Source organism: Erithacus rubecula (genome assembly GCF_903797595.1).
Source record: "Erithacus rubecula genome assembly, chromosome: 6".
NCBI classification, from domain to species: Eukaryota; Metazoa; Chordata; class Aves; order Passeriformes; family Muscicapidae; genus Erithacus; species Erithacus rubecula.
In genome coordinates, this window is record NC_136688.1 from 59,536,717 (window position 1) to 59,563,935 (window position 27,219).

The window sequence follows — 27,219 nt, forward strand, 5'->3', positions numbered from 1 at the left end:
GAATGGTTTGGGTTGGAATGATGGTCTTGGGAAAAACCTTCAGCAGTCATGGAATCATGGAATGGTGGAATTGGGAAAAGCCTTGGAGTGCTATGGAATAAAAATCCAGGAAATTTGCACCAGAGCCTAAGAAAGATGAATTTCAAGAAAAGAGAAAAAATCCTTCAAGGCTGGAAAATCCAGGAGTCATTCCCATGTAGGGAACTGGAATGGTTTGGGTTGGAATGGTGTAGCTGGAAAGAGCCTTGGAGTGCAGTGGAACCATGGAATGGATGGGTTGGGTCCTCAAAAACATCATTCCATGAATGGATGGGTTAGAGTGACATAATTGGGAAAGGCCTTTATTAATTGCTGTAGAATCTTGGGATGGTTTGGGTTGGAATGGTGGTTTTGGGAAGAGCCATGAGCTGTTGTGGAATCTTGGAAAGATTTGGGTTGGGAGAATCTCAAACCCCATCCCACTGCAACCCAGGCAGGGACATTCCCACTGTCCCAGTGTCCAGCCTGGCTTTGGGCATTCCAGGGATCCAGGGGCAGCCACAGCTGCTCTGGCAATCCCAGCCCAGCCAGGAATTCCCAATTCCCAATATCCCACCCATCCCTGCCCCTGGCAGTGTCCCATTCCCTGTGTCCTGTCCCTCAGGCAGTTATGAATTAGTGGCTTCCCTTTTCCCTGGGCTGCTTTGTTCACTTTTAAACATTCCCTGACTTTCAGCTCTTTTCCCTTCCCTTTGGAATTTCCCATTGTTAATTCCCATTGTGATTCCCTTAACCCTGCCTTTCCAAACCCTCAATCCCATCCCTTAATCCTGATTTTATTCCTAGCTGCAAACTGACCCTTTTTTTTTCTTTACATCTCCTTGCAATTCTCCTGAAATGTGGGAAGAGTTCCCAAATTCCATTCCTTGGCACTGCTGGGAGTTGTTGGAAGGTGTGCCAGGAGTGCTCCACAAGACATGAATGATGCTATTTGGGATTACTGGAGTTTGCTGAGGTTTTCTTCTCCTGAAATTGGAAACGAGCTGGAGTCTCAGCCAGTGGGATGCCAACACCTTTCCAATTCTTTTTTCCAGAACAAAGGAATTGCTGGAATCTTTTTAAGCCGTGCCAGGCTCGGGCAAGGAGAGATTTGAGACTTTTCCAGTGTTTTTTAACATTGTTTGAGGCTTTTTCCTGCCTGGGGGAGACTTTGCCAATTTATCCACTGGAAAAAAGAAAAGGAAAATTGGTGCTCACAGAGCAAAAACATGGGAACAGTCAAAATCTTTAAAATTTCCATCCTGACTGATCCCACACATTCCTTGTGCTGTCTCCAACTCCTGGAGTGTGCAGGCAAGGCATGCTCCAATATTTTGGAATTACCTGGTGGAAAAATTGCATCCAATGACTGGGATAAGAAGGCATGGTTGGATTAAATAATCCAAATTATTCCAAAAGAAATAATCTCCTTTTTGGAATATGTTTAGATCCCGGAATTTTGTGTCATCACATTTTTTAATACTTTGTGCCCTCTCCATTTGAAAGGGAAAAGGGATTTTTAAGGAAAAAAATCCCAAATAACCCTTGTTCAGCCAGTTACTCTGATTCCTGATTTTCTAAGGAATATTTTATATGGAATATCTGATTTTTTCAGGGATCAGGGATTTTTTGCAGGATCTGTGACTCTTTTTCAGCAGCTGCTGCTCCTGCCTGGCCTTTGCTGTCGAAGCCTTTCCTTTCAATCTGGGCTGTCAAATCCCTCTTATCAAGATTCCCACCCTTTTCCCATTTTTCCCTCCTCCCCCTTCCCAGTTCTCTCACTTTTCCAGCAATATCAAATGTCAGGTCTTTTCTTTGTCACCAGCTCAGACTCTCACTCCTATTTTGGGATCAGTGAGGGCATTGGGAGGAATTGGGATCACTGGGAGATTTAGGGTTTGGATCATTGAGATTTAGGGTTTGGATCATTGAGATTTAGGGTTTGGATCATTGAGATACAGGGTTGGGATCACTGGAAAATTTAGGGTTTGGATCACTGGGAGATTTAAGGTTTGGATCATTGAAATTTAGGGTTTGGATCACTGAGATTTAGGATTTGCATCACAGGGAGATTTAGGGTTTGGATCATTGAGATTTAGGGTTTGGATCTCTGAAAAAATTAGGGTTTGACTCACTGGAAAAATTAGGCTTTGAATCAGTGGGAGATTTAAGGTTTGGTCTTTGACATTTAGGGTTTGAATCACCGAGAGATTTAGGATGTGGATCACTGGGAGATTTAGGATTTGGATCACTGGGAGATTTAGGGTTTGGATCATTGAAATTTAGTATTTGGATCTTTGTGATTTAGGATTTGAATCAGTGAGATTTAGGGTTTGGATCACTGAGATTTAGGGTTTGGATCACTGGGAGATTTAGGGTTTGGATCATTGAAATTTAGTATTTGGATCTTTGTGATTTAGGATTTGAATCAGTGAGATTTAGGGTTTGGATCACTGAGATTTAGGGTTTGGATCACAGGGAGATTCAGGGTTTGGTCCGTTGAAATTTAGGCTTTGAATTACTGGCACATTTAGGGTTTGGATCACTGAGATTTGGGATTTAGTTCAGAAAATTTCCTGGAAATTAAGGTGGGGTTAATTTCAATTCTTGCAAGGATATTCTAGAAATACCAACCCTGATGTGATCTTATCTGGGATTCATCAGCTCCCATATTTAGGGATTTTCCCCAGAGTTTCTTCCTCTGCTGTTGGCAGTGTCTGAAGGACAGCACGATTTTTCTGGATTATTTTTTATGGAGTTTTAAAAACGAGAGCAGGTTTAATCAAACAGGCTGATATTGATCTGCAGGGAATCAATGACCTCAGTGATGTTCCCACAACGTGGTGGGAACAGAGCCCCTTAAACCTGGACTTGGTTGGTTTTGGAAAAGACAAATGTCTTTTCATTAGTTTGAGGGTTTTATTTGGGTTCCTTTATTTCCTATATTATTTCCCAGCCCCAAATCTTCGTGTCAGCCCCAAAATCCCTCCCCTAACGACTGTGACAGGTAATGGAGTCAAGATTTTTATTGCTGAAAGATTAGAGAAGAAATATTTCCTCCTGTGGAGCTCAGCTGAGTCCTTGTCATCTCTGACAGCTTTTTGGGAATGCTCTGTGAAGCTGTTTCCAATTTTTTCCCAAGGGTTTTCCAGGGGAGTAAAATGAGTGGAGATGAGGTGAAGCAAAAGCAGAAACAACACCTGAAATTGTTATTTTAAGAGGAAAAAAAATGTCTCAATTTGAACTGCCTGCGTTTCACCACAGCTTTGTCACTTTGAATCACGATTCTGCTCCGAGGAGTGAATTTCAAGTGGAAAAAAATCCCTGTTTAAGGCATTTTCCCCTCTCTGTTTAGACTCCAGTGTTTGAATTTAATGACACAAACACATTTTGATGCCTTTTAGCTCCTGTAAGAAACAAATCCCTCTGGGAACAGGGAGCTGCTGGCTCCTGGTTTCCCGGTGCTGCTCAGGGTGGGAGGGAGCAGCTCCAAACATCTCCATCCTCCAACATCCCATTCCCAAAATGGGTGAAGGCATCACCTCTGAGTTGGAGCAAACTGGGATATCAGAGGGAAGAGCAGGGAGGCAAATTCCTGGGAAAACTTTTGGGCTTTTGGTTTTTGGTGTGCTGAGTTTTAGACTATCCCTATTTTCCAGATCTAAAGTAATCCTGGTTTTTGGTGTGCTGAGTTTTAGACTATCCCCATTTTCCACATCTAAAGTAATCCTGGTTTTTGGTGTCGAATTTTAGACTGCTCCCATTTTCCACATCTAAAGTAATCCTGGATTTTGGTGTGCTGAGTTTTAGACTGTTCCCATTTTCCAGATCTAAAGTAATCCTGGTTTTTGGTGTGCTGAGTTTTAGACTGTTCCCATTTTCCAGATCTAAAGTAATCCTGGTTTTTGGTGTGCTGAGTTTTAGACTATCCCCATTTTCCACATCTAAAGTAATCCTGGTTTTTGGTGTCGAATTTTAGACTGCTCCCATTTTCCACATCTAAAGTAATCCTGGATTTTGGTGTGCTGAGTTTTAGACTGTTCCCATTTTCCAGATCTAAAGTAATCCTGGTTTTTGGTGTGCTGAGTTTTAGACTGTTCCCATTTTCCAGATCTAAAGTAATCCTGGTTTTTGGTGTGCTGAGTTTTAGACTGTTCCCATTTTCCACATCTAAACTAATCCTGATTTTTGGTGTACTGAGTTTTAGACTATTCCCATTTTCCAGATCTAAAGTAATCCTGGATTTTGGTGTCGAATTTTAGACTGTTCCCATTTTCCACATCTAAAGTAATCCTGTTTTTTGGTGTACTGAGTTTTAGACTATTCCCATTTTCCAGATCTAAAGTAATCCTGGTTTTTGGTGTCGAATTTTAGACTATTCCCATTTTCCACATCTAAAGTAATCCTGGTTTTTGGTGCTTGCTCAGATCAGGTGGACCAAAACAGCAGGAAGTGCCTCTGACAGATTCCAGGATTCCAGTGTCTTCAACGAAACCCTGAGGATTTCCAACATCCAGAGACACCAGGGAGGTCGCTACTACTGCAAGGCTGAGAATGGCCTGGGCTCCCCAGCCATCAAATCCATCCGAGTGGACGTGTACTGTGAGTAAATCCTTGGAATTCTGCCTTTGCTCCTTTGGGAATGATTTACAAGGGCTGGTGTTCCCCAGAAATTTGGCTCCCTGTGAATCCCGGTTTTACGGGGGGATGCGGCGGGTTTGGGTTTTTATGGTTGGAAGAATTGAAGGGTTGGGGTGGAAATGTGGAGGGTTGGGATTGGAGTAAAGAATGTGAAGGATTGGGATTGTAGAGGAAAATGTGAGGGGTTGGGATTGTGGTGAAGAATGGGAAAGGTTTGGATTGGAGTGGAAATGTGGAGGGTTGGGATTGGAGTGAAAAATGTGGAGGATTGGGATTGGAGTGGAAATGTGGAGGATTGGGATTGGAGTGGAAATGTGGAGGATTGGGATTGGAGTGGAAATGTGGATGATTTGGATTGGAGTGGAAATGTGGAGGGTTGGGAATGGAGTGGAAATGTGGACGATTTGGATTGGAGTGGAAATGTGGAGGATTGGGATTGGAGTGGAAATGTGGAGGGTTGGGATTGGAGTGAAAAATGTGGAAGATTGGGATTGGAGTGAAAAAAGTGAAGGATTTGGGATTGGAGTGAAAAATGTGAAGGATTTGGGATTGGAGTGGAAATGTGAAGAGTTATAATTAGGGTAAAAATGTGAAGGATTTGGATTGTGGTGAAGAAGGTGAAGAATTGGGATTGGAGTGAAAAATGTGAAGGGTTGGGATTGGAGTGGAAATGTGGAGGATTGGGATTGGAGTGGAAATATGAAGGATTTGGATTGTGGTGGAAAAGGTGAAGGATTGGGATTGTGGTGAAGAATGTGAAGAATCGGGATTGGAGTAGAAATGTGAAGGATTTGGATTGGAGTGGAAATATGAAGAGTTAGGATTGTGGTGAAGAATGTGAAGGATTGGGATTGTGGTGAAGAATGTGAAGGATTTGGATTGGAGTGAAAATATGGAGGATTTAGATTGTGGTGAAGAAGGTGAAGAATTGGGACTGGAGTGAAAAAAGTGAAGGATTTGGTTTGGAGTGAAAAATGTGGAAGATTTGGGATTGGAGTGGAAATGTGGAGGATTTGGGATTGGAGTGAAAAATGTGAAGGGTTGGGATTGGAGTGAAAAATGTGAAGAATTTGGATTGTGGTGAAGAAGGTGAAGGATTGGGATTGGAGAGAAAAATGCAAATGATTGGGATTGGAGTGGAAATATGAAGAATTGGGATTGTGGTAAAAATGTGAAGGATTGGGATTGTGGTGAAGAATGTGAAGGATTTGGATTGAAGTGAAAAATGTGAAGGATTGTGCCTGGAGTGAAAAATGTGGAAGATTTGGGTTGGAGTGGAAATGTGGAAGATTGAGACTGGGGTAAAAATATGAAGAGTTAGGATTGGGGTAAAAATATGAAGGATTTGGATTGTGGTGAAGAATGTGAAGGATTGGGATTGGAGTGGAAATGTGAAGGATTTGGTATGTGAGTGGAAATGTGGAGGATTTGGATTGGAGTGAAAATATGGAGAGTCAGAATTGGGGAGAAAATATGAAGAATTGGGATTGTGGTGAAGAAGGTGAAAGATTTGGGTTGGAGTGAAAAATATGAAGGATTTGGGTTGGAGTGGAAATGTGGAGGATTGGGATGGGAGTGAAAAAATGTCAAGGATTTGGGATTGGAGTAAAAATTATGGAGAGTTAGGATTGGGGTGAAAATATGAAGAATTGGGATTGCAGTAAAGAAGGTGAAAGATTTGGGTTGGAGTGAAAAATGTGAAGGATTTGGGATTGGAGTGGAAATGTGAAGGATTTGGGTTGTGGTGAAGAATGTGAAGGATTTGGAATGCAGGGGAAGCTGTGGAGGTTTTGTATTGAAGTGAAAAAATGTGAAGGATTTGGATTTGATGGAAAATGTGATGGATTGGGATTGTGGTAAAAGTAAGAAACATTTGGATTTCAGTGAAAAATGTGAAGGATTGGGATTGCAGGAAAAATGTGAAGGATTTGGATTGCAGGAAAAATGTGAAAGGATTGGGAATGAAGGGACAAAAGTGATGGATAGGGATTGCAAGGAAAAATGTGATGGATTTGGATTGTGGTGCAAAATAAGAATTATTTGGATTTCAGTGAAAAATGTGAAGGATTGGGATCGCAGGGAAAAATTGGAAAGATTGGGACAGCAATGAGAAATTCAAAGGATTGGGACTGCTGGGGAAAATGTGGAGGATTTGGATAACAAGGAAAAATGTGAAGGATTTGGATTGTGGCGAAGAATGTGAAGGATTGGGATTGCAGGGAAAAATGTGAAGGTTTGGGATTGGAGTGGAAATGTGAAAGATTTGGATTGGTGTGAAAATATTAAGGATTTGGATTGTAGTGAACAATGTGAAGGATTGGGAATGCAGGGAAAAAGTGAAGGATTTTAATTGGAGTTTAAAAAGTGAAGGATTTAGATTGGAGTGAAAAAATGTGAAGGATTTGGATTGTGATGAAAAATGTGAAAGATTGGGATTGAGGTGAAGACTGTGAAGTTTTGGGATTCGAGTGGAAATGTGAAGGATTGCAGTGAGAAGTCTGAAGGATGGGCATTGCAAGGAAAAAAGTTCCTTTCAGACTTTGCTCCTTGGGATCCTCCTGCTATCAGGGATTTTAAACTCAGCCCACAACGAATTACAGAGTTTAATTCCTCAGCATTTCCTGGCTGAGGATGAAGATTTCCTCTTCCTCCTGGAACAAACTCCAGGAAAAGTTCCATGAGGTTGTTTGGATGTGTTTTCTGTCATTCATTTCCTAAATTAAAACTGGCTCTAATGGCTGTGGTTAGATCAGCCTGAGATGTGTCAGATGAAATTCAGGATAATTGGTGCCCTAAATATCCCTGGAGTGCAAAGACAGCTCCTTTGCACAGCTCCAAAATTCCCTCTGTTTACAGGAATCTGTAAACACTCAGGGAAATAGGCCTGGCTTATGGAAAGAGCTGAGTTTAAGGCTTAAATCTGCTGTTCCTGACTGGAATAATCAGCTCCTGCCAACCCCTGGAAAATTCCCTGTGTGGGGTTTTTTGGAGGGCAGACCCTCGTGGAAGTGAGGAGGGGATTTTTGGTGGGGGTGATCCCACCAGGAAAGCAGAATTGTAGGAAAATAAAGGTTGGGAAAACCCCCAAGATCATCAAAAATCATTAAGATTTGAATCCCCCCCCCCACACACACCTGTTAAATCACTTTAAAAAAAAAAAAAAGATTTTGCTCTTTGGCTCTTCTGCATTTGATAAAATCATGGGATTATTGAGGTTGGATTTAAATCCCATCAGGGATTCCTTCTGCTATCCCAGCCTGGCTTGGACACTTCCAGGGATCCAGGGACAGCCACAACTTCCCTGGGAATTCCATCCCAATCCCTCCCCACCCTCACAATGAACAATTTCAAGATCCTCCACTTGCAAGACTCGACATTATTTTGGATAATTAAAGCAGCACAATTAATAAAATGCAGATTCTGACAGATTTTTCCTCATCCTCCACCTCCAGCCTCATCATCTTCCACAGGATTTGGAATTCCAGGCTCTGGAGAGCATCCATGGATATCCAGGTGGAGCCAAGCTGAGTCACTTTTTCCCCACCCCAATTTTAATGAGCTGCTGGGGGTTAATTATCTTTGGGATCTCAATTTGAAATCCAGCTAAAAAACAACCTCAGAAACCTGGTAGATTTTGGGAAAGGCATTTTTGGCAGATGGGCAGGCAAATGCAATAATCCAAGGAGGAAAATCTTGGAATTCAGCTCCATCTCCACCCTGTAACAAGATTTTGGGGTGGATTTCTGCTGCTGGAGCATGGAGGGGGTTGAGATGATCCCCTGAGGGTTTTTTCCAAGCTGGATTTGAATTTCTGCTCCTGGAATGGGCTGGAATTCCACCCAGCCAGCAGAAAGGCTTCACTTGGCTGGGTTTGGCTTGGCTCTAAATGTTCCAGGCAGATTTTCCTCTTGGATTTGTCATTTTCATTCCCCTCCCAGGAGTTCCTTCCACAGCCTCCCCTTTTCCTCACTTTTATTTATGGCCGTTAGTCCTGGTTTTAATTTTTTTTCTCTCTTCATTAAAGTATTTTTAGGGGGAAAAAAAATCTGTATTTTGCATTCTGCTGGAGTCAGACTGGGGGGAAATGGGATTTTTTAGAGCAGGGATTGTGGGGCAGCACAGGAGAGGATCCTGCTCTGGCATTTTCAGTGGGAAAGAGTTTAAGGCTGGAAAAGAAATGGGAGCCTTGGAAGAGAAATGGGATGGGAGGGAGAAAAACTGGAACTTGTTGTTATAAAAAATCCCAATTTTCCCAAGTTTTCCCCACAGAAATGCTGCAAGCCTCAGATCATCTCCACTGCCTGCTCTGCATTCCCTTGTTTATTATAAATGAAAATTAATCAACTATTTCTTTTTTTTTTTTTTCTCTTTGCAAATATTTTAATTTTCTCTTTAGACCATTTAAAACTCAAAATAAAGCAGGGAGAGAGCAGTGGGGTTTTACCAGGAGCCCCTCCTCATTATTTACACTCAATTAATCCCAAATTTCCCTTTTAACAGGGATTTATTTAAACCTTTTAAGGAACCTCTGGAAAATTTTCACTAAGTGGAGATGGATGTGCTCTAAAACCAGAATTTCCTAACCCAGTTTGTTGTTCATTAATTCCACAAAATTAAGTTTCTGTCCTTTCAGAAGTGGAGGAACGAGCATTAATTAGGTTTGGGATTATGAAACCAATAATTACTGACTTAAGATGTTAATACTCCCAATTTGTAACAATTATTCCACATCAGGTGGCCTCTGGCATCAGTGCCTGCTTTTCCTGGCTTGGGAAATCCATTTTTCCTGGTTTTTTTTTAATGGAAAAATGATGCAGGTACAGAGGGAATTAATAACCCCAAATTACAGTGGGAAAATCTCAGTCCCTGCAGTGTCAGAGTGGGTTTAAATCTTATTTATTCCACAGTTTTTTAGTGGGTGCTCCTGGATTTTCCAGCATCCAAAGGAAACTCGGGAAGTTAAAAATGGTTTCAGTGACTCCATGTCTTGATTCGAGTGTCCTTGATTTAATGATAATGATCTGGAATTTTTTGATCAACTCTGATTGCATTTTTCATGGAATTTCATTTTGGATTTGGTCACCCCACCAGTTTAGTTTGACCTCTTTTCTCTCTGTGTTTCAGGGTTGATTTTTTTTTCTTTGCTGCTCTATTAAAAATCAATTTAATTACCTTTTTTTTTTCCCTTAAAATCATTTGCTAATGGAGTTTTGAGGAATTCTCTCCCTGCCCAAGTTCTTCTGTTCAGCTGCTTCATTTTCCAAAAATTTTCCCCCAAACTGAATTTGGTTTCCTTCCATTTCCAGCTATTTTTATTCCTTATATTTATATTCCCTGGAGCCAAAAGAGCTCTTCTGTACTGATTTCCCTCATGAGGTGCTTACAGCCAATAATAATTTATATATTATAAATATAATTTTAATTATTTATTATTACATTTTATTTTTTAATTTGAAATATACTTTTCAATAGCTTTATTTAGATTTAAATAGATTTAAACTTATTTTTATTTTTATTCTTTAATTTTGAATTTTATTTTCAGTTTCTTTTTTATTTTAAATTTTTCTTATTTATTTTAAATTGCAACTATTAAATGTTCTTTTGCTACATCTTGTTCAGCAATCTCAGACCCTGAGTAATTTTTCCAGTGTGGAAGTTTTTCCTGTTGGACTTTTCTTGATTGGGAAAACAATTGATTGGGAAAATCCAATGATTGGGAAAATTCCATTAATTGGGAAAATCTACAGACAGAAAATCCATTGATTGGGAAAATCCATTGATTGAAGAAATTCCATTGATTGGGAAAATTCCATTGATTGGGAGAATTATTGATTGAGGAAATGCCATTGATTGAGGAAATCATTGATTAGGAAAGTCCACTGATTGAGAAAATCCATTGATTGGGAAAATTCCATTGATTGGGAAAACAATTGATTGGGAAAATCCATTGATTGGGAGAATCATTGATTGGGAAAATTTCATTGATTGGGAAAATTCCATTGATTGGGAAAATCTACAGACTGAGAAATTCCATTGATTGAGAAATTCCATTGATTGGGAAAACTATTGATTGGGAAAATCATTGATTGGGAAAATTCCATCAATTGGGAAAATCTACAGACAGAAAATCCATTGATTGGGAAAATTCCATTAATTGGGAAAATCATTGATTGGGAAAATTCCGTCAATTGGGAAAATCTACAGACAGAAAATCCATTGATTGGGAAAATCCATTGATTTGGGAAAATCCACTGAATGGAAATCATTGATTGGGAAAATCCACTGATTGGGAAAATACATTATTTGGAAAAATCCATTAATTAGGAAAATCCATTGATTGAGGAAATTCCATTGACTGGGAAAATCATTGATTGGAAAAATCCACTAATCCTTTTCCATCTGTGCATATGCCAGAAGAATCATGGAATGGTTGGGTTGGAATGAGATAAAATCCCCCCCAGTGCCACCCCTGGATGGGCAGGGACACCTCCCACTGTCCCAGTGTCCCAGTGTCCTTGGGCACTGCCAGGGATCCAGGGGCAGCCACAGCTGCTCTGGCAATCCCAGCCCAGCCAGGAATTCCCAATTCCCAATATCCCACCCATCCCTGCCTCTGGCAGTGTCCCATTCCCTGTGTCCTGTCCCTCCATCCCTGTCCCCAGCCCCTCTCCAGCTCTCCTGGATCCCAGGAGATCAGCAGGACGTGCTCACAGCTTTAACCAGGTGTATTTTTAACCTCACCCAAAGAAGGGAGAAATCCTCTCCACAAAATCCCATCCCCTAGAGCTCATTATATTTTTCCTTTTGGAATTCTGCTGCAGCTCAGGAAAGCATCACAGGCAGGAGCTGGGTGGGGATTGTTGATCCTCAGGTCATTTGCTTTGTCCTTTTGTGTTGGGGTGTGTTAACAGCCTGAAATTCCATTGGAAATCGATGGCAGCTCCTCAGGGGGCTCCCAGGGTCACACTCTCCATCCTGGGAACAAGGAGGGAACATTTGCTTCCTTCCAGCAGCTGGAAATGCTGCTTGTTGTCAGTGCAGGGGCTGTTCTGCACATGCAGCACTGCAGGTGCTGATTTAATCTCTTTGAAAGAGTTGGAGAGGGGAAAATAGCTTACATGGAGCTGGGAATAACTTGATTCCCATTTTTCCAGCTTGGTTAGAGCTGCTGTGTGTCCACACTGGGCATGTGAAGGGGTGGAGAGCAGGAGAGCTCATTTTCCTTTCTGCAGGATGCAAGAAATAGACAATTTAATTGAATTTTTGGGGTTTATATCCCACACAAAGCAGTTCAAAACTGCCTTAATAGAGAAGCTGTGACTGATTCATCCCTGGAAGTGGTGACCTTGGAGCTCTTTCCCAACCTTGGTGATTCTGTGAGGTTCAGATTGGATATCTGGGAAAATTTCTTCCCTAAATTTGTTGTCCAACCCTGGCACAAGTACAGAGTGGAGTCCCAACCCTGGAGGGATTTAAATCCCTGTGGATGTGGCACTTGGGGACATGGGGCAGTGCTGACCTTGGCACTCAGAGCTCTGGGCTGGGGACAAGGTGGGGATTAGGCACAGCTGGACTCAATGATCCTAAATTCTTTTCCATGCTCAACAACTCCATGGTTAAAAGCTTGAGCTGGGTCAAGGAGGGAAAACAACATGGAAAACAGGGGAGTTTCACATTGGAGGATAACTCAGGAGCTGGATAAATCCCAGAGGAGAATCAACATGGAAAACAGGGGAGTTTCACATCTGAAGAAAATTCAGGACTGGGTAAATCCCAGAGGAAAAACAAGATGGAAAACATGGGAGTTTCACAATGGAGGATAACTCAGGACTGGATAATTCCCAGAGGAAAAACAAGATGGAAAACATGGGAGTTTCACATCTGAAGATAACTCAGGAGCTGAATGAATCCCAGAGGAAAAACAAGATGGAAAACATGGGAATTTCACATTGGAGGATAACTCAGGACTGGATAATTCCCAGAGGAAAAACAAGATGGAAAACAGGGGAGTTTCACAGTTGGGAATAACTCAGGACTGGATCACTCCAGCCCAGCGCCGGGATGAGCCCGTTCCCATCCCTTTCCCAGATGTGTTTTATTCTTATCCCTCCAGCTCCCACCATCTGAAGACAAAGGCAGCTAATTAACAAATGAAATCAGCAATCTGTGCAGGCCCAGCAGCTGGCAGGAGATGATCCAGCACAGCCAGCCTGGCTCGGGCTGAGCCCTCGGTGCCTGTGGCTCTCTGGGGCTGGGTCAGGGCTGTGGGATGCTGATCCCACACAGCTCCAAGCCTTTGGAATTCTGCACAGGGAGGATTTTAACAGCATCTGCCACACTCTGTGCACCCCCACTCCATGATGATGCAATTCCCAGGGAGTTTGGATTAGACCCCTTTTGATCAGCTTAGGTTGAGTTTTCCGTTTGTTCGAGGGTTTAGGGATGTGTGAGGGGAATTCCTCCAATCCAGTGTTTGCCATGCCTGGGTTTTAGGGAGTGTTTGGTTCAATTCAGAGATTAAAGACTGAGGAATTGAACCTGATGGTGGCACAAACCTCTGTGGGAAACATCTTTCTGTAATTATTTCCAGGTTGATTAAGAGACTTTAACCGTGTAGCAGCAGCCATGATGACTTGAGTTTGATTTAAGGAGTGATTAATCTGTTGGCTCCTCATAATTTCATCAACCTAAAATCAACATTTTAGGGATATTTTTTTCCCTTGTAAAATGGGGAAGAGATTTATCTTATTGAGCTTCCCAATGTTAAATCTTTATGGGTTTATTTTTGTGCGTGTGTGAATTTATTGAATCTGGAATGGTTTGGGATGGAATGGACCTTAAATCCCATCCCATCCCATCCCATCCCATCCCATCCCATCCCATCCCATCCCATCCCATCCCATCCCATCCCATCCCATCCCATCCCATCCCATGGATCCCATCTCATCCCATCCCTCCCACTGTCCCAGGCCGTTCCAAGCCCCAGTGTCCAACCTGGCCTTGGACACTTCCAGGGATTCAGAGACTTCTCTGGGTGACCATTCCCAGCCCTTCCCTTCCCTCCCAGCCTTCCAAGCTCCTGAATATTTCCATGCTGCTGGGAAAGAACAGCCCCTTCCCAGCCACCCACGTGCACAGAGCTTCAAGGAGGGGTTTTTAAAAACCTGTTTGGAAAATTGAATATCAATTAGTGGTGATTCAATCAGAATTGAAGATGGAATTCTGGAGAACTTCCATGAGCACTGGGATCAGGGGGTTTTAAGCAGCCTGGCCAAACCAGGGAATTTGGGAATTTCCCTGCAATATCCCTGCAGAATCCCTTGTTCAAACTCCGTATTTTTCCTGCTTTTTCTCTTTTCCAGCTCTCACATGGCCTGAGCAAAGCCCAGCCTTATGTAACCACCCAGTCACACCACAAATGTTCAGAGAAAAGTCCCAAAATTTGGGAGCATTCTCTGCCCTCCTGGTAGTGCTTCTGCCTTTGCTTTGGTGCAGCTGTCTGGATCTTTCCAGCACTGCTGTTGGAAAAAAAAAAATCCACCAGGTTCTGCAGATGGGAATTTTCCATTAATTGACCATTACGAAATGCTTTGGCAGAGGCTTTGCTGCAGTTCCATCCCCAACTTGGATTTCTTGGAGCTTTCCTGGTGTTCCTGTCAAAATCCATCCCTTGCCATAGTTCAGTGCTTGCTTGGAAGGGATTAGCTGGAAAGGGACTGGGGACAAGGGATGGAGGGACAGGACACAGGGAATGGGACACTGCCAGAGGCAGGGGTGGGTGGGATATTGGGAATTAGGAATTCCTGGCTGGGCTGGGATTGCCAGAGCAGCTGTGGCTGCCCCTGGATCCCTGGCAGTGCCCAAGGCCAGGCTGGACACTGGGACACTGGGGGGTGGGATTTAAGATCCATCTCAAACCATTCCATGTTTCCATGACCCAGCATGGACCAAAAGAGCAGATTGGACCAGCAGGTGATGGCATCACAGCTCCTGGAATCAGGGAGTAATTAGGAATCATTAATCTCAAATGACCTCTTGTCCAGCCCCCTGCTCAAACCAGGGCCATGTTCAAGGTCAGATTCCTCAGGACTGAGTCCAGCCAAGCTTTGGATGTCTCCAAGGATCCCACTGCCCCTCTGGACACGTGTCTGACTGCACAGGGAATTTGTTTTCCTTATATCCAGCAGAAATTTCTTTTGGTGCAGCTTTATGGTCCTTTCCTCTGCACCTCCAGGAAGAGTTTTTCATCTTCTCTAGAACTTCCTGGTAGCAATTTGAAGGCAGAAATTCCATCTGCTCTTCATCCCGGATTCTCCATAGTCTTCATCTTCTCCAGGAGTCTTTGTTGGCATTTCAAGACAGAAATTGGATTTTCTCTACACCCACCCATCTCCAGGTTGTCCAAACCCAGCTCCCTCAGGATCTGGATGTCCCTCCAGTCACCTTGCTGGCCTCCCTGCATTGTCCCAGTTTATCCATGTCTGGAGCTGGACAGAGCACTCAGGAATTTGTCTCACAGGGATGGGTGGGACAAGAAGGAATTTTTCCTGGGGAAACAACTCTCCTGCTCTTGCAGCCAGGGATGGAGGTGGTTCCAGTCCTGGTTCCATTTCTGGTTCCATTTCTGGTTCCAGCCCTGGTTCCAGTCCTGGTTCCAGTCCTGGTTCCAGCCCTGGTTCCAGCCCAGGTTCCAGCCCTGGTTCCAGTCCTGTTTCCAGGTTTAAGGGATTTCCTGCACCTTGCCTTGAGTAACTTCACGAAAATGAAGCTGAGCCCAGATTTGGACCTCTTGGGTCTTTTATCCAAGGATTCACCTTCATCCAAGGGTCAGAGTTTGGAAGAGTGTCCCTGGACTCTGATGGAGCTCATGGCCCCTTGTTTCCCATCCAGGGATGTGCTTTAATAAGGATAACCTGGGAATGACTGTGGGAAAGGTTCCATTCTCCAGCAAAACTCAGGGATCAGCTGTTTGACCCTAAAAATGGCAGGGAGTTAATTTTCTCCTTTTTACTTTCAACTTCATGAGGAGAAGCCAGAATTTCTGAGCACTCTCAACCCTTTTCAAGCACTGCCCTGATTTCAAATAACCTTTTGAAGAAAACTGAAATCTCATTAGGAAATGCCATCCTAATTTGGAGGAGCAGATCCATCATTTGCTTCTGTGAGCTTAAATCAAATGTTTTGGAGGGGAAGATGAAGGTAACATTTATTTAAAATCCATGCCCCATTATGAGGCATTATTACTGGAATTGCTGGGAATTTTGGAAGAGGTTTTGTTTCTAATTAATCAAGAGGCTCTCCAGCTTCACTCTTCTTATGCAAATAGAAATGCAGCAGCTCAAGATGAATTTTTAGTCTTTAGATGAATTTTCAGTCTTTAGGCTTGGTCTTTTTTTTTTCTGGAAATTGCTTTTCAACATGGAGTTTTGATGTGTTCTAATCTATTTATTTTATGAACAAAGTTCTTCCTTAAGAATTCCGTGGATTGTCAAGCTTTAGAAGAGGCTGCTCAGGGAAGGGATGGAGTCAGCACTGCTGGAAAAGTTCAGCCAGTTGTGGATGTGGTTTTGAGGAGGTTTTGGTGGTTGATTGCTGGATTTGGTGATCTCAGGGAACTTTTCCAACCTCAGCATATCCAGGATTCTCCACTTTGCAGAGGGATTTGAGGATGCCTTTGACTGATTCCTTTTGTCACGTGAAGATTTGAGAACTTCATTCTCCATTTCACTGAAATTTGGCCTCACACCTTATGAACCAACATTTTGATCATTACTCACACCAGACTGTGACAAAAATAGGCTTAAATTTGTGGATATGAGAATAATTAACCCCTATCCAAAGGGTTTTAAGGAATTTTAAGGAACAAGCAGTGCTGAGAAGGTTCTGGGAGGGTTTCAGCCAAGGCTGAGTTGTGCATGGAATGCTGTGCTCCTCTGTGCTTGGAGGAATGCTGAGTCCAGGATTCCAGCATGAGAAAAACATGGAATTGTTGGAGAGGAGATCACAGAGCTACTCTGAGAGCTGGAGCTGCTCTGGAGCCAGGCTGGGAGAGCTGGGAATGTTCCCTGGAGAGGAGAAGGGTCCAGAGAGAACTGAGGGCACCTAAAGGGATCCAGGAGAGCTGGAGAGGGGCTGGGGACAAGGGATGGAGGGACAGGACACAGGGAATGGGACACTGCCAGAGGGCAGGGATGGGTGGGATATTGGGAATTGGGAATTCCTGGCTGGACTGGGATTCCCAGATTTTCTGGACACTGGGACAGTGGGAGGTGTCCCTGCCATGGCAGGGGTGGGATGGGATGAACTTCAAGGGTCTTCCCACCAAAACTGTTGGTTACCAGTCATGGAGGGAAGGAGAAGGTGGAATGACTTCCCAAGTCAGGATTTATGGGATATTGGGCAGGAATTCCTGGCTGTGAGATTGGTCATTTGGAATTGTGTGTTTTTAACCAGTACTTGGGAAAAACATCCTTTGCTTTCCTTGTTTTTCTTTGTTCCATTTTTTTTCCTTCCTCAATAAAATCATCCCTCCAGACAAAGCTCAGAAAAACCCCCACACCAGGAATCTCCTTTTTCCTGGTGGGATAAAGCCCAAATTAATTACTTTGATATCCTCATATTCCAAGGGCTATTGTATTTTTATTCCCTATGGAAGCCAATTCCTCATTGTGGGCATCTCATTTTCTTGGAGCTGCTGCAGTGGGAGTAATTATCTGATATCTGTATTTTAATCAAGAGAAATGTGTTCCCAAGCCCGGGATGAATTTACCTGCTGGAAGTTAAATGCCTGTAACTAAAAGCAGGGAATCTGCATTAAATTGCTGCCTTAAATTGCAGCTTTAAAAGCAAACAGCTGCGTGCACATGATCCACGGACTCCTGGATCCTGCCATTTGGATGCAAATCAGGCTGTCTATTTATTGCCAAAGCTTTATAATTTTGTGGAAAAGAGTTAGAAGAAACAAGGAGTAAAGCTGCGAACCAGACGAAACCGCGGCAATCATCACACTATAATAGAAATATGATTGACATTAGCGTGAGATTGGCTGTGTTGTTCTGCCTCTAAATGGGAGCTTTGAAGGAGATACAGTAGAGGAGAAAGAAATAAATCCTAAACTTGACTTTTTTGCTGCAAAATTCCTAAAATGTGGGGCTTTCTGAGCTGTTCAGTCTCTGTTTTACCCTCGACCCGTTACAAGGCGTCGCAGGAAATTCCCGGCGCCGCGCTGTTGTCGAGTCCACTAAAACCTGGCTTAAACTTGATTTTTCCTGCCTGTTTTTTTCCCCAGATTTGGATGATCCCATAGTCACGGTCCACCAGAGCATCGGGGAAGCCAAGGAGCAGTTTTATTATGAGAAGACAGTGTTCCTCAGGTGCGTGGCCAACTCCAACCCGCCCGTGCGCTACAGCTGGCGCCGCGGGCAGGAGGTGCTGCTGCAGGGCTCCGACAAGGGAGTGGAGATCTACGAGCCCTTCTTTACCCAGGTAGGTCAAAAACATCCAGGATTCTTTCCATCCTGAGGCTTTCTAATGGGATCTGCCCCGTTGGGTTGGTGGGTGAAGGTTGGGGATGGCCTCCAGATTGTGGTGCCCCACCCAAACGCACCTGGGCGTTGTTAATAGATTTCTTGATGTAAATATATGTATTCTTGATGTTGATATATGTAAATTTTGGTAAAGATAGGATTTATTAAATGATGGGGGAGTGATATCTACAGCAAGCTTTGTAAAGTGATTTTTATTGGATCCTCAAATTTCTGTTTCCTCATCCTTCCTGATCCAACTCAGCGATTCCGCACTCAGCCTAAATCACAGCTTTAAAAATCTCTCCATGTAGATTAAATGTTGGGAAAAATTTCTTTATGGAAGAGGTACAGGCTGCCCAGAGGAAGGGTGGAGTCTCCATCCCTGGAATTGTTCAAAAACTGTGTGGATGTGGCACTTGAGGCCATGGATTAATGGAGAACATGGTGGTGGTTGATGGTTGAAGATCTCAAGGGGCTTTTCCAACCTTAAAAATTCCATAATTCCAGACTCTATGGGAAGCCCCCCTGTTGGTTTTCATGCTTCTTTTTTTCTGCCTCTTTTATCTTTAAATAGAAGGTTTCCTTTCACAATCCCCCCACTTAAAAATGAGGTGGCAAAAAAGGAAATAAAACCTTCCAGCTCCCATTCCCAGCCCCAGAGGAATCCTGGCTTTGTCAGATAAACTGAGATTAATTTATCATGTACACACTTGCACTGGGAAAGGATAAAAAAGGTGGCAAATCCCATTGTCTGTGGCCAAAAGTGTGGGATGGTGTTTGAAAAAAAAAAAAAAAAAAGAAAAGGAATAAAAAGGGGGAAATTGGTTTGGAAAATCCCAAGGAATAACAAAGAAAGAGAGAGGTGAAAACTGCCTGGTAATTTGGTGTTTGGAGCAGAAAGCAACTGCGACTTTCATAAATAATTTTCACTTAATGATTTGAGAGCACCTTCATTTGTGGCTTTTTATTGTACTTGACAGCTTTATATTGCTGCAACAGCTCCGTGTTTTCTGGAGAAATGTGGAGCCTGGAACCTTGCAGAGATGGGAATTAAATCACGTTATTGGTGTCCTAAATGTAATGAGATTATTTTTAATTTAACATGAACAGACCCAGTTTAGCAAATCTGGGGCTTTGCTTGGACTCAAGTGTAAACTGGAGTTTTGAAATGTTTTAATTAAAAGGGGAAAGTGGATTTTTAATTTGATTTTTCACTATGGAAATGCTGAGGATTGCTCTGCCTAAAATCTAAGGATTCATTTACTAAAATATGTCACATGAAATTACACTTTTTTTTTAGGTTATTAAGATCACCCTTCCTAAAATCTTGGTGTGGGTTTAATTAATGAATAAATCAGATTGTCCTGGTGACATTCCAATCTTATCCATAACCTTTCTCCAGTTATTGGAGGGCAGCTGGAATTAGCATGATCTGGGTGTGTGCAGGCAAGATCTGCTCTGTGTTTATGAGAGGAGAAGATGTAATTAAAGGTTCAAGAGTCATCAACATCTTCTGCTTAATTAGTTCATTTCGTGGTAGGGATGCAAATAGGGAGAGCTGAAGGGAAGAGGGACAGAAGGGATTTGGCTTCAGAGGATCAAGACTTGGGAATTTTTAGAGGGAATTTTTTTGTTGAGGGCTCTGAATGTGGAACAGAAAGGGAAACAAAATTTCTCAGTTTTTTCACCCAAATAAGAGGTTGATTGTTATTTCTGATGGTTTTGTTATTCTGGTAATCACAAAATCCTGGAATGTCTTGGGTGGGAAAGGACCATGAATCCCATCCCATTCCAACATAGGGACATTCCCACTGTCCCTAGTGTCCCTAGTGGACACTGTCCCAGTGTCCAGCCTGGCCTTGGGATCCAGGGGCAGCCACAGCTGCTCTGGCAATCCCAGCCCAGCCAGGAATTCCCAATTCCCAATATCCCACCCATCCCTGCCTCTGGCAGTGTCCCATTCCCTGTGTCCTGTCCCTCCATCCCTTGTCCCCAGTCCCTCTCCAGCTCTCCTGGATCCCTTTAGGTGCCCTCAGCTCTCCCTGGACCCTTCTCCTCTCCAGATGAACATTCCCAGCTCTCCCAGTCTGGCTCCAGAGGGTCTCCCTGGATTCCTCTGGATCACCCCAGCAGCTCCAGGTCCTGCTCTGTCCCCAGGGCTGGAGCTGCTCTGCAGGTGGAGTCTCACCTGAGCAGGGCAGAGGGGCAGAATCCCCCCCCTTTCCCCTTTTTCCAACACTCTGGGATGATCCCAAAATCCAGCCAGCAATTAAATCACAGGAGACACTTGGAAAACTGGGCAAATCCAAACAAATTCCTTAAATACAATCAGGTTTTTTTCAGTCAATCAGGAAACATCAACCACTTATTCCAGCGTCCATGGGGAGAGAAACAGAGCAAACCTGCCCATCCTCCTCCTCCACAAAAATGGTGGGAAAATGAAATTCCCAAATCCCAAATCTCAATGGAGATTTTTTTCCCTGAGAGTTCTCATCCTCTTTGTCACTCATTGGAATTGCTCAGCCTGAGCACGAGATTAAATTTGCTGTATTTACGATAATTATGCAATTAGACGTAATTAGACTAATTATCCCAGCCAATGAGGAAAATACATACATTTTTATAAATCTGCAAGCTGGGGACAGGATTCAGAATTCCATTGGGAGTTCAGCCCAAGTTCAACCTGGTGCTAAGGAGGGAATTGCTGGGATGAAGCTGCTCTGTGCTTCCAGAGCTCAGAGCCTTTGGCAGCCTGGGTCAGGCCCTTCCCTATTCCAGAGAAACCTCCTAAAGCAGGAATTTCATCTTTAGCAGCAGCTTTTCCAAGGCTTCATTTTAACCCCATCATTTACATGGGATTGGTTGTCCATAAAAATAACTTAAATCCCAATATTTCCAAATTCTCTCAAAATTTCAAGGACTGTTCCTTTTCTTCCCTGTTTTGTTTTTTTTTTTTTCAGTATTGTTTTTTGTACATTAATTTTCTCAAACTTCCATATTTTTCCTAGATATACTGGGCAGTTTATCCACGTGATATTATTAAAAATAATTCCACGTGTTTCTAAGGCTGTGCCAATATTAAAATTGTTCAGATTTATAGGCACAGCAGATAATGAGCACTTTTTTTACATTTTTCTTTTGGAATTTTGCAAGGGGAATCCCACATTTCCCATTCCCAGTTTCCTGCTGTCCAATTTGAAGGAATTCAACATTCCATGTCCTGTTCAGCTCCCTGCTCCATCCCTGCTCCCTGGCTAAAAACAGAATCCACATTTTGAAAGGAAAACAGGAGGAATTTTGTATCTTGAGATTTTTTTCTTCATGGAAATTGTACCTTAAAATAAATTATCCTGAAAATTTCCCTTGAAGGACTCCATTAAATTTCCCCCTGGCTTTCCAGTGCTGATATTCCATGTATCCTTTGGAAATCCACCGGGGGAGGATCTTGAAGTCTTTAGGTAGAATCCCTAGAAAAGTTGCTTCAATTTTATGGATTTTTTGGTGAATTTACTCTTTATTTGGGCTTTTTTGTGGGAGCTGATCCCTTCTGGATCAGTCAGCTGTGCCTTGTGGATGTCAGATCAGGGTTCAATCCCAAGAAACGCACTTGGCAATGCTGGAGGATGGAAATCCCAAATCCATATCCATTTTTTCTCTGCCTCTGCCCCAGTCTGGGGTTTCTCTTTTGCCCCAAGATCCCCCCAGAGGGACATGAGGTGGTTCAAACCCTGGTTCTCTCTGAAGCAGCCAAAGAGAGATTGCTGGAGATGGTTTTCTCTCGTTCCAAGGATTGTTTATTGTTTCTTATCTCAGGCACCTTTAGCCTGGCCAGCAGGGTCTGCTCAGCCTGGCACCCATGGTGGGATCTGCCTGCTGAGGGCAGGGCTGATCTTAGAGAGTTTGTACTACGTGTTACATGTTTACAAAATGTTCCCAATACAATACAATTTTATTAAATGGCCCAGCCCTGACCCCATCCAACCCAAGAGTGCCAACGTGTCACCCAGCATGGATGACAGGGAGAAGAAGGAGGAAAAGGTGTCCACCCCCCAAATTCTCCATCTTGGCCACCTGTCCCTTATCATAAACAGTCAAAAAAACCTATTTATCTACGTTCTAACAATCTAATTTACACTTCACTAATTTTGGCAGCTTGTTTCCATTCTCCTTGTGCTGACAACTTCCCCCAGGGGTTGGAATTCAGCACCTGAGACACCAGGGTCTCACTCAGAGTCTTTGAGACCCTCACCAGGGGGGTTTGAGACCCCCAAGGAGGCCAGGGGGACACCCTGGGCTCCCACAAGCTCCCTGACATCGTCTCCTTCTTTTTCAGGGAGAAACAAAGATCCTGAAGCTGAAGAACCTGCGACCTCAGGACTACGCCAACTACAGCTGCATCGCCTCGGTGCGGAATGTCTGCAGCATCCCGGATAAGATGGTCTCCTTCCGCCTCTCCAACAAAACAGGTCAGCTCCAGCAGCTCCCTGCCCTCCCCTCTGCTGCCTGCACCTCTGACAGGGGAGCCTGGGGTGGTTTGGGTGGGAAGAATCTGGAATCTGTCTCATTCCAGCCCCTGTCATGGGAAGAACACCTTCCATGATCACAGGGTGATCCTAATTTTAATTTAAGGGTCTTGGTTTGATTTAGGTTTGCTGATTTTAATGTAGTCAGTTTCTCTTTGTGATAGGATTTAGGAGGAAAAATAAGGCAAGCTTAAAAGTTAACAGAGTATAAAGAAGAGATTTATTAATAACACAGAGATAATAAGAAGTTTGGAATAAGATACTGTCCTGGTTTAAGGACAGGTGTCTGCCAATAAAGGCAGGAGCTTCTCTTTGAAATGGAGAATGTAAAGCCCCTCCCTCCAAATTATTATTATGATTTTGAAATTAAGGGGCTCTCAGGCAAAGATATGGGAATTAGGAATAACAGTTCTTTCCTAGGACAATTAAACTAGCAATGCAGTATTACACAGAACAATCCCAGCCCTGCCAGAGTCAGAATCCAAGCTGGCACAGTCAGTCAGTCAGGGTGGTGGCACAGTCCCATTCCATGGTGCTGCATCCTCCTGCAGGGGCAGATGTGGCTCAGCTGGAGCAGTGCTCCTGGAGAAGGGGCAGTTTCCTCTGAAGCTCCAGGGATGATGTGCAAGGCTCTGGCTTTCCTCTGGAATCCAGTGGAAAGAAGGTGCCTTGGTGTCCCAAATGTCAGTTTTTCTCTGGGTAGGAAAGGCTTGGCTCCTGCCCTGGCTGGAGCATCTCCCAGTGGGATGATGGAATTTTCTCAGCCATGCCCTGGGACTCAGTGGCCATGAACAGGAGATATCTGCTGGAGGGAGGATGGGCTGTGGGAAGATAAAGATGATTGCCCAGCTGGTTTAAAGATGGCCCATGAGCAGAGAATGTGTGCCAGGAGATCAGGGGCACTGCCCCAGCCGGGTCAGCAGATGGGACAGAACTCACATTGCTGGGCACAGCAACCCAAAACAGATTCCCAGATCACTCCCTCCTTCCCCCCACCTTCCATATTTCATAACAACAACATTCAGAGAACACTTCAGTCAGTTTTCCACTGAAATAATCATTTCAGTTCACTCTAGAGAGAAAAGTTCCTTTCTGGTTTAGCCATAGGGTTTTGTCTTCACTTTCACAATTTGCATCTGCCTGGGAAAATCTGCAAATTGTGGAACTCCTCCCATCTTCACAGCCTTTCCAGAGCTGTGTTATGGGTCATGTCAAAAAACTCATGGAGTATTACTTTTAAGAGCAAGCTGTTCAACGGCAAAAATTCTCTTCACTTCTTATTTCACCAAATGTCTCTGTTCATCTTTCCAGTCTCCAGAACAGAGACCCCCATTCCCTCGGGGCAAAGGATCCTTTTCTCAAACACTTCAAGTGTTTCTCCACAATTTAAAAGAATTTTCAGTGTAGTGCAGTCCCTCCCCATAGCCCACAAAAAAGGATTTTCAGCCAAACTATTCATGGCATCTCTTCAGTCTCTTCCCATCTGGAAACTTGGCTCCCACTTGACTGATTTTGTATATTTCCTGCTTTATTCCTCTCATTCAAGGGAGGTCAGGAGATCTGCAGTGTTATTGTCCAGCCTGGCCTTGGGCACTGCCAGGGATCCAGGGGCAGCCACAGCAAATCTGGGAATTCCAGCCCAGCCAGAAATTCCCAGTATCCCAGTTAAATCTCCTCTCTTCCAGCTTAAAGCCATTCCCCCTTGTCCTGGTCACTCCCAGCCAGGAATTCCTTCCCAATATCCAGCCTAAATCTCCATTTTTTCTTGCTAAAAGCCATTCCCTGTGTCCTGTCCCTCCATCCCTTGTCCCCAGTCCCTCTCCAGCTCTCCTGGATCCCTTTAGGTGCCCTCAGCTCTCCCTGGATCCTTCTCCTCTCCAGGGGAACATTCCCAACTCTCCCACCTGGCTCCAGAGGGGCTCCATGGAGCAGCTCCATGACCTCTGGAATCCCTCCAACAGTTCCTTGTCTTCCCTGAGCTGTTGAAACATAAGAATATTTCATGGGAAAAACCCAACCTTTCTGTACTCTGGTATTGATTTCAGGTATTGATTTGACCTTTTCTTACTTCGACCTAAACATCAATTCCTTCATTGATTCCAACTAAAATGTTTCCTTTTTGGATTTAATTGTTCCAAATGGAAATATCCAAGGGGTTGTGTTGAAATCTTTTTGTGGGGGGACCTCTAAACCTTTAGGTAGAATCCCTGGGAGTTTAGTTCATATTTTGTGGAATTCTTGTGAATTTATTCTGATTTTTTCACTTATCCCTTTTGGATCAGTCACTTGTGTCTCTCCCTCTTGTTGTGGCTGTAACTTTGGGGGTTCATCCCAAGAAATGCACTCAGGAATGCTGGGGGAGGATGGAAATCCCAGATTTGACCTCTCCTAAAGGCTCAGTGTTCAGAATAAGCACAGGATGTGCCTGAAATGATTCCTGAGCCTCCCAAAAAGACCCCAACTGAGCTTGGATTTCTGACTAATCAGGAATTTCAGGGGAATGTTCTTTGGAAAATGATTCCACAGGAAGTGTTGGAATATCTGGAGATTTCAGCTTAGATTAGAGTGGGTTAGGCCTTAATAATTTGTGTCTGAGGCCTTGAAATCAGGGAGAAAATGAACACAAAACTAAAATTATGAGTGTGGCTGGGATCAACGAGGAATTTTATTTGCACTTCCATATTTCCCATCATTCCTGACCTCAGGACTTTATTCCAAGGAGTTGCCTCCAGATTTTTTTTTGGGATTGCTGATTGGACAGCAGGTTTCCCACTGCTGTCCATAACCCTTGAAATCAGCTCCACCAGGAATTATGTTCTGCTCTGAAGGTATCCAGGAAAATTACTTGGAAAACCTTAATTTACACTCCCATTCATTTTTCCAGGGGAAAAAAATATCCTGAAGTGAGGTTTGTCTGTCATGAGGAGCTCTGGTTTCATGGCAGGAGAAGCTTTTCCATGGAGGTGGAGTTGGAGTTGATCTCCCATTTTTCCTTGGAATGACTTTGCTGTTGGAGTCAGCACAGTCTCAGTTTGTGCTGAGCCCCTTCTTAAAAAAAAAAAAAATTGATGTTCTAACACTTGGGGAACATCAAACTCTCATTTTCCAGGATGGGTGATCCTGGGGCAATTTTGCCAAAAGAAGGAATTATTCCCACCTTACCCATGCCATGGTTATCTGGGGAGAAAATTATCTTTTCTGGAGTAATTTCCCAAGTAAACAAGCCTGAGGAATAACAAGGATTCCCAGTTTTCCATGAGGAATTTGATCACAAGCATCAGGGGCAAGATTAGATGTGAAAAGTGATTAATGCAGGAGCTGATTAAGAACAGGGACTGAGGTGGGGGTGGCTCCAAAGCAAAACTTTGCTCATTTAATAAAACTTCACCTCACAGAAGTTCTTCAGCTGAACTTTACCTGGTGTAACTCTGGAGAAATTAGAGAAATTGTAAATCCAGAGGAATCCAGGATAAATCCAAAGTAATGAAAATCAGAGCCTGAAGCTGAGGCTGTTTCAGTCCTGTCCTGTCCAATGGTTTTAATTGGAAGCTGGAGGGATGGGATGGAAAATCTGAGAGGTGCAAAGATGTCCCAGATTTGTCATTGTTGTGGTTGTGAGTGTGCTTAATTCAGCTGCACTCTGTGGGGTCAGAATGTGGGAATTTGGCTCTTCTGCATTTGATGGAATCATGGAATGGTTTGGATTGGATCTTAAAATCCCCCCCAGTGCCCCCCCTGGATGGGCAGGGACACCTCCCACTGTCCCAGTGTCCAGCCTGGCCTTGGGCACTGTCAGGGATCCAGGGGCAGCCACAGCTGCTCTGGCAATCCCAGCCCAGCCAGGAATTCCCAATTCCCAATATCCCACCCATCCCTGCCCTCTGGCAGTGTCCCATTCCCTGTGTCCTGTCCCTCCATCCCTTGTCCCCAGCCCCTCTCCAGCTCTCCTGGATCCCTCCAGGCCCTTCCAGGTCCTCTGAGCTCTCCCTGGATCTTTCCCTTTTCCATTCCCAGCTCTCCCAGCCTGGCTCAGTGTTTGGAGCAGCTCTGTGTTCTCCTCTGCATCACTCCAGCAAACCCACAACTTTTTTCTACTGAGAATTCCAGAGCTGGAATTTCCCAGGATGGAGCAAAGGGACACAATCCCCTCTGTCCATGAGACCCTGGATCCTCAGCCCCCTCATCCCAATGCTGTGACCTCACTTTTCCAAGAAAAAACATTTCTTTGTTCCAGCACAGAGCAGTTTAAAACCCAGAACCAGCCCAAAACCTTGAGTGGGTGCTGGAAATGGAGCAGCTGAGGGCAGCCCAGAGGTGTCACCTGCACAGGACAAAGCCCATGGTGACAATTAAAACCAATAATTTAGAGCAGAAGGTAGAGGTGTGCTCGTTGAGATGGATTTTGTTCCTAAAGGCAGCAATTAATCTGCAAATTTATTATCTGTATGGAGAAGAAATTGGAAGGGAAGCACCCAGATGGGATGGGATGGGATGGGATGGGATGGGATGGG

At 43.7% G+C, this 27,219-nt stretch overlaps 1 protein-coding gene across 2 annotated transcripts in view; it reads left to right on the forward strand.

The window, feature by feature from the left end:
* Window positions 1-27,219, forward strand: part of MDGA2 (MAM domain containing glycosylphosphatidylinositol anchor 2) — a 196,376-nt gene that overhangs the window by 69,815 nt on the left and 99,342 nt on the right. For both annotated transcript variants that reach the window (XR_013774537.1, XM_079307819.1), the window contains exons 3-5: window positions 4,446-4,620; window positions 17,948-18,144; window positions 22,519-22,651. Coding sequence is in view for 1 of the 2 variants with exons in the window: in XM_079307819.1 (XP_079163945.1) it covers window positions 4,446-4,620; window positions 17,948-18,144; window positions 22,519-22,651 (505 nt within the window). In the remaining variant the exon portion in view is untranslated. The remainder of the gene's footprint in view (window positions 1-4,445; window positions 4,621-17,947; window positions 18,145-22,518; window positions 22,652-27,219) is intronic.